The following is a 16509-nucleotide window of genomic DNA, read 5'->3' as shown; positions in this document are numbered from 1 at the left end:
CCTACCTTATTTCTTGCTGGTGTTTTCAGAATAGGGAATATGCCTGGAAGGAAAGAAAATACCCAAGAGAACATCTGGGTTGGTAAGTGGTGAGGTCGTTCAGCCTTTCGCCTTGTATAAAGTCAGTGAAAAATTGTCACCAACGCTAAGCTCGTTGTTGAATTGGGATGGGTGGCAGTGGACACTCTTGGCTCTGGAAGAGTCACAATGGTGAACCCTTGGCATTTGTTTGGCAGACGGGGGCCTGGTACTTCATAGTCCTGCTCTGTGCACCTGGGAAGTAGAAAATTAGTCACCTTCCTGGCAATCAGCAGCAGGATGCATCGAGGTCCTGGCTCCCAATGTTCTGGTGCATGTCTATTCTTAAGGGAATGAGGCAAGCAAGCTCTGCCTCATAGCTACTTCTTTCCTGAGGTGATACTGTCACACTGCCTGTCTGTAGTTCCCTGGGTGAGCAGAGTGAGAGATCCCACTGCTGCCAAAACACTCCAATTCCCCTCCTTCCAGATGTGATGTGATGCCTATCATTTGTGCTCTTTTTAACCCACATCAGATACTCTTTATGATTTGATTCTGCTCAAGTGCCTTGTTCTAGTTTTTGGATGGGTTTTGTGATTGGTTGTTGTTGTGGTCTTTTGTTTGTTTGCTTGTGTTTTCATAATTCCCATCCTCCCCCCGCATTAATTTTCTGCTCAGAGCAAGAGAAAGCAGCTCGTGGATGGGGCTGAAGGTGCCAGACCACAAGCAGTCCAGGAGTGTGTGCTGGAGAGGTCACCTCCTAGCAGTGTGTGGAGCCGCACCCAAAAACTGGTATTTGTAGGAGATAAGGTGCCCATCAATCTTCTTTCAGGCCTTTCCCAGGATGTAAGGAAAATAATTTCCTGGTCTGCTCCTGGCACTGCCACGGATATCAAAAACACTAAGGATATCAAAAACACTAAGGATATCAAAAACACTAAGGATATCAAAGATGAGAAACGGTAGAATAAAGCGTTGACAAAGTTTTGAGTTTTTACACTATTGGGGATGACTGCTGCTGTGAGTCTTTCACAAAATGCTGTGGCGCCAGAGTAGAGGGTGCTCTCAGTTTGATTTGGATTAGGCTACCATACGTCTGGGTTTCCTCAGACATATTTCACTTTTTCCATGTGGTTATTTTGTCCAGGACCAAGACAAATTCATCCAGAATTCACACATGTCATGCATGGTTGTAGTGGGTTGACCCAGGCCAGATGCCAGGCACCCACCAAAACTGCTCACTCACTCCTCTCTGCAGCTGGACAGAGGAAACAAAATTTAATGAAGGGTTCCTGGGCTGAGATTAAGGACCGGGAGAGATCATTCGTCAAATACCATCATGGGCAAAACAGGCTCAGCTTAGAGATATGAAGTGAATTTATTGCTAACAAAATCAGAACAAGATAATGAGAAGTAAAATAACCCTTTAAAAACACCTCCCCGCTCACCCCTCCCTCCTTCCAGCTCTACCTCCTACCCCAGCAGTGCAAGGAGACAGGGAATGGGGGCTATGGTCAGTTCATCCTACTGCTCAGGGAGAGGAGTCGTTCTCCTGCTGCACCCTGGGGTTCTTCCTATGAGAGACAGTTCTCCATGAACTTCTCCAACGTGGCTCCATCTCATGGGCACCAGTCCCCCTCAAACTGCTGCAGCATGGGTCACTCTTCCACGGGCTGCAGTTCTCCAAGGACAGGCTGTTCCAGCCTGGGAGCAGGGCCCCTCTCTCCATGGGTCTCCCATGGGATCACAGCCTCCTCTCCACCTGCTCCAATGTGGGGCTCCTCCATGGGGTGCAGGTGGATCTCTGCATCCCCATGGATCCCCATGTGCTGCAGGGCCAGAGCTGCCTCACCACAGCCTGCAGAGGAATCTCAGCTCCAGTGCCCAAAGCACCTCCTCCCCCTCCTTCTCCACTGACCTTGGTGTCTGCAGAGTTTTCTCCTCACATGTTCTCACTCCACTCTTCTCTAGTCACAATTACAACTCTGCAACCCCTTTTAGTTTCAAATTCTTAAATCTGTTATCACAGGGGCATTACCATAATTTCTAATTGGCCCAGCCTTGGCCAGAAGCACGTCCATCTTCGGAGCCACCAGGAACTGGCTCTGCTGGGCATGGAAGAAGCTTCCAGCAGCTTCTCACAAAAGCCACCCCTGTAATTTCCCTGCTACCGAAACCCAAGCCATGCAAAACCAGTACAATGGTGCAGGCAAATCTGTAATCCTAGAGTAATATTGTTAAGAGACCATGCAAAACGTTTAATTTTCAGACATCATAAAATGCACAAATCTGTATTTTAATTATTTGGAGATGATAGTGTCAGCTTTTGTAATGTAAAACCAATCCTGTCTTACTGACAAAATATTTTTTACTTACTGAAAATACTTTCTCCCCTCCCATTCTTTACACCAGTTGCTCTTTGCACTGTTTTGAAAGCAGTTGCCTCTCCAAACAGCATTTTTTATGAATGAGGAAGAAATGTGTTGTCATCACTTCCTGTCAGAGGAACAGGTGAGAAAGCTGAGCCTGCAAGGCACACGTGAGGTTTATTGGGTTGAAAGTCTGCCTCTGTGGGTGTGCATCTTGGTATGCTGGCAGTGGCATTTTTAGGGCAGTACAAGATACACATGGCTGAGATCCAGAGGCCCTAAAATCACAGGATCACAGAATAATTGAGGTTGGAAGGGATCCCTTGAGTTCATCTAGTCCAACCCTTCTTCTCAAAGCAGGGTCAACCTGAAAGGTTGCCCAGGACCACACCTCCCAGGATGGAGACTCCATAATGTTTTGGGCAACCTGTGCCAGTGTTGGATGACTCTCATAGAGAAAAAGCGTTCCATTGCACGTAAGTGGAGTTTTCTGAGTTTCAGTTTGTACCCATTGCTTCTTGTCCAGTTGCTGGGTACTGCTGAGGAGACTCTGATTCTGTCTTCTTTACTACCTCTTCTGAGATACTGGTGTGCATTGATAAGATCCTTCTGAACTTCTCTAGGTTAAGAGTCCTGGCTTTCTCAGTAATTGCTCTCATGTGCTTAGTGACTCCTTTCTCCAGAAGAGCCTTAACGTCAGACCATGCACTCTCTCCCAACTCAAAAGCAGTGTAGCTAGAAGTTCCTTGCAGCCAGGCAGTTAATTTCCTTTTGGAAAGATAATGGTACTGCTGTAACAAGCAACTGCTGCATCTGGACAATACAGTGATTTCCTCCCCCCCACCAGTGTGAGTAAACCTAACCACTAAAGCTGTAATGAGCATGAAATTGTTTGAGAGCACTGCACCTCTGGGGCTCTTTGGGGAGCTAGTCAGTTGCATATAACCTCAGCTTGCTTTCTTCCTGTGAGCATCCCTTCTTCCAAGATTAGCTTTCAGGATTGCTGCTTTTTTTTCCAGATAACTTGCATTTCTTTGTTTTTGTTTGGGACAGGCAGCTCCCACTGTATCCAAGATCCTTTGCACCTAATGTTTTCTGCAGAAGAGATCCATTCAGCTAAAAATATGGACAAATGCAGGGTTAACATAGGTAAAACATGCTAAGGTAAAAGAGAGCAACAAAGATGGCTCTGAAAGCCACTGGTGATCTGCCAGGACTGTTACAGGCATGTGTATTCGTCCAAGGTGAGGTTGGCTCCAAACTGTGTCAGTAGATTGAGAGGAGGCAGTAAATAGGATAGAACTTGTGTCCTAGTACTGTTCATAGCCTGAATCTTCCAGTGTGACACAGAATGTGAACTTTGTGGGTCTTTGTATTGATGGGTGCTTGTAAAGCTCCAGTTGGACTGCCCAGCCTCAAGCCATCCCGTTTCTTAGCCTTTAATAGTCATCTCAGGAGGATGCATGACCATGCCAGCAACATGGACATTTTGGTTTAGAATTGCTCAGACCTCTGCTTGTCAGGTGATCATGCACTTGGCTTCCTGCCATTGAGTGCATGCATGCTTCCCTTCACCCTTCAACTATGTGAGAGAGCTGTCTAAGCCTTGCTGCAGCTCAAAAGCTACTTGGGTGGGTTCCCTTGTCAAATTGGAGTATTGTTGATCCAACATCACTGATAATACTGTTCACCAAATGCACATTAAAGAGGTCAATAAGGGATAAAACCATGTGCCATGGTTTAGGACAGTTTGGGTTTTTAGTGAAAGAAGGCTCCATCAGCCACAGAAGTGATTCTTTTGCAAAGAGGTGCTTACAGCTTCCTCTAGACCCAATAGAACCAATCAGCTGGCCAGTTTGAATATTGGCAACTTTTTAAAGCCGCTTAAGAAGCTTGACACACCTCTGTGATCCACATTTAAGAACGAACAAAGCCCGGGAAAGCTCTCTTGCTTCTGGCTCTCGGACAGGTAACTGGGGGGGCCTGCAGTGTGGCCCAGAGGGGCGGGGCTGGGCCCTGCTCGGTGCAGCCCGGCCGGGTCGGCCGCAGTGCAGCTTGGCTGAGATCTCAGCCGCTGCTGCTCGCTGGACACCCGGCACAGCCCCATCAGTGCAGGCCGGGCTGGCCGAGAGACAGCCACCCCAGAGCCCCCGCAGCCCTGCTCCGTGCAGGTGGGCCAGCAGCGCGGCTCGGCCAGGCCGGCCCTCACCCAGTGCGGCCGAAATTCATCTCAGGCCGCTGCCCGGCAAAGAGCAGGTGACCAACAGCGATAAGGGAATTCCAGCTGCGGGGCCGGGTGACATTAACCCTTGTAGGGCTGTAAGCTCCCTCCAGAACAGATGACGCCTGCAGACATCAATCCTCTCCCAAGTCAGAGGAAAAGGAAAGGTGAAGGCACGTGACGAAAACACCAAAGTCAGTGAAGAAGGAAGAGCTGAAATCCTGAGACAGGAGAAAGAGGAAGAAGCTTCAAACCTAGAAGCTGAAATTCTGTTGTAAAGCTATGGTGATGGGCTATGATACATCAGAGTACCTGTTGTAATTTCATGAAAGCATGGGGGGGTGGAGCGTTCAAACTGCAATTGTGAGCAAAAGTACCTGTGCTGAAATGAGCAAATGTTGAAGTAGCTGTGATTCGATGAGAAGCTTGAACAGAGAGAGATGAAAGTGATGAAGACCCTTGCTCCCAGGGAAAAGAAGACCTCTCTGTTCCTAGAGATGAAGATGCTCCCAGAGATGGGTGAAGAGAACCTTTGCTTGTGGACAGCTCATCCTTAAAATGGTACCCCAGTAGCTCAAGATTGAACCCTTGAAAGCAGTTGTGGGGAAAGCTGTAAGACAAGGGAAGGGACTTTCACATGTGACCAGAGAACCAACCCGGGCGGCTGTCTGGCTGTGACATTGAAGCCATGAGAGAACTGTTTCTTGTGGAGATGTCTCCATAGCATGAGCAAGAGAGACTCCTCTCCCTAAGTGAACTGAAGAAAGATTATTATAGAGATGGTAAACTGACTGAAAATCTCAAGGGTTGTCTTTTTACATTGTCAATGGGAGAAGGGAGAAAGGTGCGGCTAAGAGAAGTGTTCTGAAGGTTTAGTCTGACTTTTTTTCCCCTTTGTTTTAGGTCTGTTATTAAACTTTTTTATATTCTATTAAGTTTTGTGCCTGCTTTGCTTTCTCCGAATTCTTATCTCACACAAGGAAAATAAGTAAGTAATGGGTATTTTGAACCAAACCACTACAGTTTACAAACTGAACCCACTACACCATGCCCTTTGCCAGTATTTGCCCGTATTCCCAGCTATTGTGCGAAGTGCTCCCTACCCATAACCTCCCTGCCTGATCTGCATTTCTTTTCCTATGGGCAGTAGAATCTTCTCACTACATTCACCATATGCCTTTTGCTCTCTAAATCCTGTGGGAGGAGCAGGATTTAATAGTCTTAATTACCTTTTCTGACCAACATTGGTAATTTCCTATTTGAAAATAGCCAGTCACAGGACAGGACTCTCCCCCTCTGCTCTCGTGAGACCCCACCTGGAACAGTGCATATGGTTTTGGTGCCCCCAACATAATGAAGACATGGAACTGCTGGAGCAAGTCCAGAGGAGGGCCATGAAGTTGCTGAAAGGAGTGGAGCATCTTCCCTATGAAAACAGGCTGAGAAAGTTGGGGCTGTTCAGCCTAGAGAAGAGAAGGTTGAGTGGAGACCTCACAGCAACCGTATCTGAAGGGTTCTACAGGGAAGGTGGAGAGGGACTCTTTGTCAGGAACTGTAGTGATAGGATAAGGAGTAATGCATGCAAACTGAAGAGAGGAAACGTAGATTAGATATTAGGGGGAAATTCTTTACTGTGAGGGTGGTGAGACACTGGAACGGGTTGCCCAGAAAAGCTGTGGATGCCCCGTCCCTGACAGTGTTTGAGGCTGGTTTGAGCAACGTGGTGTAGTGGTAAGTGTCCCTGCCCATGTCAGGGGATTGAAACTAGATGGTGTTCAAGATCCCTTCCAACCCAAACCATTCTATGACTCTGTGACTCTATGATTTTATGAAATGTTACATCCGTTCCATTAAGCCTCACTGCTCTCTGTGAGAAGGGATTCTTGTGTTTAGCATGCTTTATGTGTGTCATTTAAACATTTAAAATGCTGTCTGTCAGAGGGCTGTAGTGCAGTTACAAACCAGACATGCAGAACATAATTGTCAGTTGAAAAAACATCAACAAGTGGCTGTAACTATTCCTATGATCTATCAAACTTCTTTTTTCCATTCATGTGAGCAAAATTCAGAATAATTTTTGGTCCTAAACCACCTGAGGGCTAAACAAAGCATGCATCCAGACTGGCTTGTTCACTCACCATGTTTCAGGTTTTCCTTATCCAAGATGTTGTATTTTGCATGCTTCCTGAGCTCTATCCTACCAGAATTCATGTTCTCTTAAACTTGCTGCCATGCGGCCCTGCCCCAACGATAGGGACTGCTGACACATGCACAGCCCAGCTGGCTGGTGATGCTGAGAGCTGTCATTTCATCCCTGCACTCTCCTCTATCCATCGGAGATGTGTAACAGGATTATGGCAAAGGGGTGAACACCAGAGAAAACTGTGTCTATGGCTTGCTGGTTGAGGCTTGGTGTGAGCAGCCCAAGTGGGGAGGGTGAGGCTGTGGTGGGGAGAGGGGAGTGGGATTCTGCAAGCCTGGCCTGTCCTTATGCCTTGGGACATTGTGTTTCTTCCCTTGCAGATGTCGTGGCACCCGCAGTACCGCAGCTCCAAGTTCCGCCACGTGTATGGCAAAGCTGCCAGCAGGGATAAGTGCTACGACTGTGTGCCCATCACCTGCAGCGTCCACGACAACCACTTCTGCGCTGTGAACCCCAGCTTCATTGCGGTGGTGACCGAGTGCGCGGGCGGCGGTGCCTTCCTCGTCATTCCCATCAAGCAGGTGAGCTCCCCAAGGCGAGCTGCCTTTCCAGAACACATCAAGAGGCTGGAGGAAGGACAGGCTTTCTAGGGACCTAGATCACAGAGGATATTCATTTAATGCTGTTGCCCAAATTGCAAAATGGTGGAAGAGGCCCCAGTTGCCCTAGCAGGTGATTCCTGGCATGTGTGTATTTATATGTCTTGCATTGGTGCTTGCAGATTTTTGACACCTTGCTTCATTTTATAACTCATTTGTCTTTCTTGTATAATCAGCATAATGTGCTGTTCAGATGTTTGTCTCCTGGGAGTAACTGCAAATTAAAAAGTATTTAGTGGATACAGAGAGCAAAACCAGAAAGATGCTTTAGCAACATGGATTCAGTGACCAAAGGAGAATATGGTATGTTTTGTTCTACCTTCTCCTTTGTGAAAGAATGGAAGCACAGTTATCAGGCAATGAAGCTCTCAAACTTCAAGCATTGATGCTGCGAAGACTTCCCTTTCAGAAACAAATGCCATGTATATGAGTTTTGATGACTTAGGATCAGATGAGAGGGAAAAGCTGGCTGTCTGATGTTTATTGCTTCAGTAAAATTAGGCATGCACTTATGTGGATTAACTTCAATATGAGATTATGATCTCTCTGGAATCAGGACAGAACAGATGAAAGGCAGAAGTTCAGCCTTTAATTAAAAGTTAATTGATGGTGTTATTTCAATGCCACTTTTTCAATATATATTTGCTAAGGATGAAAGTGAACTGGCTGTGCTTGAAGAACCTAGCACAGTTTCCGGCCCTTCTGGACTTTGTTAATTCATTCCTTCAATGATGGTGCTGTTTAGAGACTGTCCTAAAATTAACCACTACCCTGCTTTTCTTGACTGAGTCACTTCTGCCCCCACAATGATGGTCTGTTGAGGCTCAACAACTTGTCTTTATCACAGAACTACATCTGTAGGCAGCCAGCTGTTGACCGTGGGATGTAGTGTGGGACCAAGCTCTCAAAGTTCTGGCAAAAGTAGCTGAAGTTGCTCGCATTTCTTACTATTAATTTTTCTGTCTTCTCACCTTTTCTCAGCTTGGCTAGTCTTTGTAGTAATTCTTCGTTCTTACACCTGCTCACATACTCCACCCAGTTCTGAAATATTGCATGTAGAAATCAAAGGCATGGTAGAACTAAAAAGATACAGAAAAGGATAATTAAAGTATGTCAGTGAAAATGTGAAAGTAACTTTCATGTGAGGAAAGACTTTGCAGGTCAGGCCTCAATCAGTCTGGGAAAAAAGGCAAATGAGCAAGATGTATAAAACTGTCAGGAGAAGAAATTTAAGGAGCAACTCTTCTTGATTTGTTTGGTGAAGGGGATTCTGGACACCAGGGAGCAGTCTGTTAGCAGCAGATGTAAATGCTGCTGCAGTTTAGATGTGGGGTTCACTGTCCTGGATGTTGATGAGTCTGGAAGAATTAAGGGCTTCAAAACTGAGCTATGGAGAGGAGTTGGTCCCTTGAGGGTTAACCTTTGGTTGTGTGTCAGGGAAATTAGGTGCTTCACACAACTGTTCTCTGAATACCACCAGTTCCTTACCCATGCTGGGTGGTAAAGCTGCTTCAGCCACCCAAAGAAAGGGATTCTCTGAGTCAGGACCTGCAATACCAGCTACTTTGTTTTGTTTGATACACTTCCAAAGTGGTACCATCTGGTGCAAAGCAGAAACTTTTGACTTGTGCTTCTGATGGTGCTTTTTTTGTGACTGCCATCTCCCCCTATGAAGGTGAACCGTGGCAGACAGTGTACTGGACACTTGGCTTGTGCCCTCAGCTGCCAGGGCATCAAAGGCAGCCTGTTCTGGAGATGTGTCTGGGACAGTATTGCCCTCTTACGATGGACAGCTGACTGTGGTTACTTTTGACTGGATTCATGGGAAGCAGACACATCCCAAGTGTGACAAAGTGTGGAGGAAGAGCCCAAGAACCCAAGAGCCACGATGTCACATATTTAGTTAAAGCAGGAGATAGTAGCCAGGACAGGGAGGGCTGCACTTGCTGGGGAGGATGAACAACCTGATCGGGTAGCTGTTCTTGTCTCTCCCTCCAATGCTTTTTTGAGTTCATTCTGCATGTGCTGCTACTAGAGGGGCTGCCTGTCTAAGGACATCCTTGAATGAAGGCTCAGCTTTGCTCTGTTTAACTGTGCCTCCTTGTTTGTTTGTTGTACTCCTCACCTGCTGAGTCACAGACACCAAGGTCTCTCATCTCTCCTTGAATAAATACCACTTCTTTCCTTCTGCACCAGTCTTCTTCTCTGAGAGCCTGGGGGTGAGGTGGGGCTGGGGACAGCAGAGGTTAGGTAGAGAAAGAGTTCTTTGCCCTAGATACCATCCTTTCAGCAGGCCTTTGCATTCAGCCTTATAAGAAATTAGTTGAATATTTGCCATCACTTTGGAAATGGTCTGTTGCAGGGTGTATCAGTGAGGTCCTGGTGAATATGTGCCACTGAAACCAGATGGATGGAAGGGCAACACATCTCACCAGGGAGGGAAGGGGCTGTGGCTACCGGGGCTGCCTGGTGCCCAGAACGGGCTGACTGATTGTAAATCTTGCAAGTTCAAGGAGACATGAGCTCAGTGACTGTAACTGAGAGATCAGCTGCTTTCCCACAGTGTGGCCTGGGTGTAGATGTGCTGGGGAAGTGCATGCACAGCGTGCCAAGGAAGGATCTTGACTGGGAGGGAAATTTTGTGGCTTTCTTTTGAAAGATGAGTCCTGCCTTTTTCCATCTCCGATGATGATACTCGGTTGAGACCACATCTGTCTCTTCCTCTGCAGCAAAAAGCCAAGTGAGAACAAGGTCCCAGGAGACAGGGAGGTTATTTGTGCCCGGGTCTGCAATCTCCACTCTTTCAGTGTGTCAGCACCAGGTGTGAAAGGGAGGACATCTGTGGCTGTGCAGACCTCCTAGACACAAACTCCTCTCCCTTCTCTCTGGGAATATGGACTGTAAAACGAAACCATGATGACCCCTCCGGCCTTACGTAACTGACACATATGTGAGCGCTGTGCTAGCGCCCTTCAGGGGCAGAGGTGGGGGTGACCTACCTCATAGTAATCTACCCTGTACAAATCTGCTGGGAGAGTTGTGACAGATGTTCCACTACAAGTGATTTTTGTCAGGGAACTCCAAGCTTGACTACTTTTCAGAAACGCTGGAATTTTAGAAAGCGAGTGGTTAAAAAATGGGTCATTTTCAAGCTCTGTAGGTAACTGTGGAAGTCAGGTACCACTTCATGGGATGACAACACATCTAGTTACTCAAATAGTTTTTGGTGTGTAAAATTAAATTTCCTCCAGCAATGAAGATCTTCACTTCCTCATGCAGATGTGCATCTGAGACCAGCAGCTCTAGCTTCATGTCATATATGTTTGTTGGTTCTTGGGGGTTCATGCATGGTGAGTCCTGCTCTGCCCCAGTGCTTGCAATGGGGCATGTGAGACTGGTGGCTGGGAGAACAAGGGCTCCTTTTCCAGAGCCTCTTGGGGAAGTGGGAGTAGGGTAAGAGAGCCTTGCGGAATGGGTCAGGCAAAACAGACTTAGGTCAGCCTGGGAGTCTCCAAAACAGAGTGGGGAGCAGACTGGCAACTAGCTCTGGGAGGGGACAGGGTTCCCTTAGGGATCAAGGGATCGCTGTGGATTTGTCTGTCCACCCCTTTTAGTTGTCATCTCGAAACTGAGCTCTGAAGCCTACAAAAGGACACTGTGGGTGGAGGAGCACTTCTTATTAAAGGTCTTTCATCTCTCTTCTGCCTTCCCAAATCTTTTTGCATTGTTGCTGTTATGAAAGGGAATTGTTTTTGTAGTCTAAAAAAGCACAGTCTTTTACATTTCAAAGCCCTTTGGATGTTCAGTCTAAAGCAGGTTAGTCCCAGTTTATGCAACAAACTTTCCAGTGAAGCCACACACCAGTGTCCCGTTCTGCATTCAAAATTGCAAAAACCCCCCAAAATTTAAAAGCTGGGAAAATTACACCCTCTCCACAGCCAGGTTAGGGGCAGCAGTGATTCCCCTCGGCTCTGCACTCCTAAGGCCCACCTCTGGACAGGTGTAGGAGTACATCAACAGAAGTGTCTGCTTTCTAGGCAAGCACACATTTGCCATCATTTTGGTCTAAGATCCTTCCAGGTGGGAAGCAGGTCAGCATCACCAGCTTGCCATCATGTCTCCCTTCTTAGGTGACTGACTTTTGCTCTTGAACTGATGCCTGGGGTGGGTCAGGGGACTTCCCATACTTCTTCTGCTTCTTACAGGGGGAAGCAAGTGTTGCTTGAATGTTAATAAAATCACCGGCACCCTTCCTATCGTTTAAATATTCGAACTTGACTCTAGCAGAGATCATGCCTGCAGTGTGGCTTTATTCAATGCAACACAGCCCCCATGTGGCACAAGGCTCTCAATACACCTTAGGGCACTTTGTGCAGGATTTTTTACCACTGCAGATGCCACCTAAACACGTCTTCTTTTTTTTTTTTAAATCCAGAATGCTGATTGAATTCGGTGAATGGCTGGATTTGAACACGATCAGAGAGAAATAGATAGCTTGCTGAAAGAAAAACTTAGTAATTTTGTAATTTGTGTCACAAATACCTTTTTGCTTTAAAAATTAAATAAATGCTAGCTGGTGAGGCTAAAATTAAAACGTAAACCATTTTTTTTTTTGCTGCTTGTAGGAAATGTCTTCTGAAGGAGATTTTGCTGTTCTTTGTCCCCCCATCACCAGATCTTTAAAAAATGTTGAAGATTCAACTCATTCATAGATGTTTCTCCTCCAAGTTTTATTTTGGTGTCTGAACCTAATACTGTCTTCTAATATGCGTGTAGGCATGCACAGCATGCATGTACTTAGGAAGGCCTGGGCAATCCTCCCTTTCTTTATGGTGATATCATCAAGACTTGACTAGCAGGGACAGGAAAAACCCATCCTCAACAGACAGAGAGCACCTAGGGCATTTGGAAGACAACAAGCAGAAAGAAGTTCCTCTCTGGAGCTGCCTTGAAAATGTCCTATAATTCCATGGCTCACCTTAGGGTTTGATTGTATTTTTTTTCCAGACAGGCAAGCTTGATCCACATTATCCCAAAGTATGTGGGCACAAAGGAAATGTTCTGGACATCAAGTGGAACCCATTCAATGACTTTGTAATAGCGTCGTGTTCAGAAGATGCCACAGTAAGTTTACCACCTTGTACTCTGTGTTAGTACCTGGCTAATGTGCTTTTTGGAGAATGAGATTAAAAGAAACCAAAGGCCCATAGATGAGATGTTAAAACATGCACATACTTACTTAAGAAGTGAGGTAAGAGTAAGGTAAGATTCCTTTCTTTCTCTTGAGTTCAGACCTGTGTGATACGAAATCAGTGCAATGAGGCAGATCTGTTTTGTGGGGGCTTGTGCCTTTTTGTGGTGTATTTGCATGATAAAAACAAAATACGAGTTTAAAATGGAATGACTATTCAAGTTTAATCTCTATGAAACTCCATCTTTACTTTAGAATAAAAGCTTCAGCACAAGATAATCTGGACCAGCTCTTTCAGTTTAATTCCCTGCAGAGCAAGTCTGAGCTTGTTCCTGCACTCAGTTGCTCTGTGAAGTCATTCTGGATCAGTTGCAGTGTGGAATATGCATCATACAGTTCTGCAGTGGGAGCTTTGGCTGAAGTTAGTGTGGTTAAGATGCCACCACTGTAGGAATTGAAAGATTAAAGTCATATTTGTAAGGGACAATTTAGCTCATATCTACCTACTGGAAGGTCATTTTCAAGAGGTCTTGTAAAAAGTGTGATGTTGACTTCTGTGATAATGAGGACATCTGACTACCTACCATGCTTTTTTCCAGAGATCCCATATGAGCTTTCTCCTACTGGGTTTATTCTCACTCTGCCGTACAGCATCAGAGAGGTTTCTCCTGTCATTTTCTCCGGCCCTGGCTTGGTTCACATGCTTTGCCATTTTAGTTCTGCCAAAAAGTCACTCTTGATTGTAAGATTTTTGGATTGTGTTTCCTGTTTAGTGACTTGTCTTTGCTTGTTTGGATACTCCTCTGGGGTTTTTTTTGAAGACTTCTTTCAGTTTCTGAACTGATGGTAAAGATCTTATTTTATCTTCTGACCTGTATGCCAGGTTTTCATGCTGTCTCAGGAAGCATGGCATGGCATGGCTTACTTGTGGCAGGAGGGCACCGCCTTGGCCACTCTTTTGAGCCTCATATGAGAAACGAACACAAGCTTCAAAACATCCCACTGCAGTTACAGAATCACAGAACCATTTGTGTTGAAGGCAAGGTTGGGTGGTCTCTTTTACCATCTCTCCAGGCAACCTGTTCCTGTTCTTCACTGCTCCCATGGGGAATTTTTTTCCTTCCAGTATAGTTAATTGCTGTATCCTGTCCTCCTACCCTGCATTTCTAGACAGAGATTGGCTCTATTTTCTCAGTATTTAAGTATTGAAGGCTTTTATCAATTTGCCCGGAAGCTGTCTCTTCTCTGGGCTGAGCAAGCCCATCTTTGCCAGCTTCCACTCACAGGGCAAGTGCTGCAGACTCCTGAGCATCCTGGTGGCCTCTCCTGGACTCACAGGTTTATCAGCATCTTTCTTGCACTAGGGGGGTGCTGGATGCACTATCCCCAGCTTTCCTTTCTGGTTTTCTACAGAAACTTGACACTGGATCACTCCTCAGACTAAAGAATGGAAACATGGAGCATGTCACTGGTCTCAATACAAAAGTTGTTCCAGGAAGTTTGTCTGTTTGTGACTGTACTCTCTTTTTACTACTCTCCCATCCTCATCCTAGCACCAGGAAATGGTATCTTAGGGGTCCTCTGCACAGTGACATGGCATAGAGACATCTCATCTCTACCTGCTAAGTGGCAAGGTGTGGCATTTAAGTAAAACCTTACAAAAGGAAGGCCTTGTTGCCTTTGTAAAATGATGGCTCAGGCCTGTTACTTTGGCTAGAGAAGGACTGTGAGAAAAGTTCATGAGAAGAAATACAATTAGTTTTTTCCCATGAGAATGGATTATCAACAGAAGCATGAAAGTTAAACAGTAGAAGGAGAAAACAGCAACATATCTGCACCTGTTATTTGACTGAATGCTTGAATGCTTGTGCTATAGGTAGCCAATGGTAGTATATTGAAGTTAATAATAGCCAAGGAGTCTATTGTCGTAGTTTAGCAGCCAATGAATCTGTAACACAAATGATAACATACAAAAGGTGTATAAAAGAGGCTGCTTTGTTTAATAAATGGCTTTTTGCCCTTTGTCTGAGGCACTATCCATGTGTGTCGTTACTGCCCCAACAGCGACAGCGAGGACAGCAGTGTGTTTCTTGGGGTGACTGTCTTTCCTGATACCTTGTAGCTAGACCTTGGAGGTCACTTTGTCCAAGCCCTGCTCAAAGGTGGCCAGTTGAATGAATTGGGGTGTTCCAAGCCTCATTCAGATGAGCTGGGAAGATCTCTAAGGCTACAGATCCTGTGCACTGTTCTGGCTTGTGTGCAAAGATGCATCTAATTGCTTACTGGGCTGGGCCTCTCTTTGAAGAGGCCACAAGCTTCTGGGTAGATGATGGAAATTTCACTTCTCTCACATTTCTCAGAGGTTTCTTCACCATTAACCAGACTTTCTGGAGCTTGCCTTGGTGGTACCACTGTTACGAAAAAACAGTAAAAATAAAAATTCCTTAAAACATAGCAGTAAGAAGCAGACATTCTTTATTCAGCCAGATGCACAAGGGCATATCTCCTGTGAAATATTGTGCATGCTGACAACAGAAGAAACTCCTGTTTAGATACTGTATTTTACATACATAGTCACTGATTTTCCCTGAATAAACATACATATGATAATCATTTCCCTCAAATCAGTAGCATATTTTCTCTCCCTTTACACATGCGTTTTTCTGTCCTGGGGATCTCTTTGGTAGTCCCTGGTAGCTGGTGACCTCCAAAGTCATACCTGACTGCCCAGTGGACTGGTAAAAGTCGGCACAACTGGGCTGGTTGCTTTCCAGTTCTCCTTCTTACAGAATGGGCATTGTGCAGTTCCATAGGCCAGTGGTTTTTGAAGAATAAGCATTGTGTTAGCCCACCAGGTGCAGACGATTTTTCATCTGGCAGTACTACAGCTATCTTTTGTGGTGCGTAGCTGGAGCATGTAGAATGGTACTTTTGGGCATGGGAAGGATTGTATGTTCTCTGTGAACACTGAGTTCCAGTTCCCACTGCTGTTTGAGGCAGGCTTAGGACTGAGGCCAATGCAAATGGCTAGGGGCTGAGAGTTTGAGCTTATCATCTTACCCCTTCTGTTTCTCTTGGCAAATCGTCAGGCATGAAGAATTCAACTTGTTGAAGATCTTCTCCCCTCTGGTTAGAGGGAAAACTCTGTGTCTTTTACTTCATTTTATCAGGTTTTCTTCAAGATGTAGCAGGGTAGAGAGCTTGTTCATGCTTGGATTACTCATGCTTGGCCTGCAGGCCTGACTCCAAGGCCTGCTTATTCTGCACACTAAAGAACTGGCAATTTCTGCCATTTAATGCAGCCTGAGATTCCAGCCAGGTGCTTTTCTCTGCTTTTATCACCAACCATTTCACAGCGTGAGGAGTGGATGGTTCATTCTAGGCAGCTTTTGTCAGTGTGAACAGAACCTATTTTTCCCTTTTCTACTCTCTCAGCCCCATTCCTTTAGTGATAGCTGTTGAAGCTGTAAAGTGCAATCTTTTCTCTAACTGCTGGAGGAGTTCAGGTGGATACTGCTGGACTCTACAGCTGTTATGTTTCTGGTGGACTTGATTCCTTAGTGGGAGAAACACTGCTGAGAAGAGTGCTCATGATGTTTTCCAGGAGGTCACAGAATTTGGGTTCCTTTCTTATTTGGCTTAAAAAAGGAGCCATCCTCATCAACCAAACAGCAGAACACTTGCGCAGGTGTGGCTGATTTCCACAAACTATGTTCCAAAGAGCATTTCACTTTTGCTTCAAGCTAAGACCTAGAAAAATTTTGACAAACACAGTAATTTTCATTGAGCCAAAGGATTAATCATCTGTTAGCATCCTAAATACTTGTGTTTGTAGGGTTAGTGTGAGAAAGACTCATTTTATACCCACATAGGTTCAGCCTTTCTTGCAGGTTTCCTCAACTGTTTTC

The 16509-nt window shown here is 45.6% G+C and overlaps 1 protein-coding gene across 1 annotated transcript in view; it reads left to right on the top strand.

Annotated features, from left to right (window-relative positions):
- CORO2A (coronin 2A) overlaps nt 1–16509 on the top strand; it is a 57792-nt gene that overhangs the window by 28703 nt on the left and 12580 nt on the right. Inside the window, exons 2-3 of the mRNA XM_032096810.1 lie at nt 7132–7332; nt 12418–12534. Of these exons, the coding sequence (XP_031952701.1) occupies nt 7132–7332; nt 12418–12534 (318 nt within the window). The remainder of the gene's footprint in view (nt 1–7131; nt 7333–12417; nt 12535–16509) is intronic.

The sequence above is a fragment of the Corvus moneduloides genome, chromosome Z (assembly GCF_009650955.1).
Source record: "Corvus moneduloides isolate bCorMon1 chromosome Z, bCorMon1.pri, whole genome shotgun sequence".
Classification (NCBI taxonomy): Eukaryota; Metazoa; Chordata; class Aves; order Passeriformes; family Corvidae; genus Corvus; species Corvus moneduloides.
Note: the sequence above shows the minus strand (reverse complement) of the source record. Positions and strands in the feature narration are given on the sequence as shown.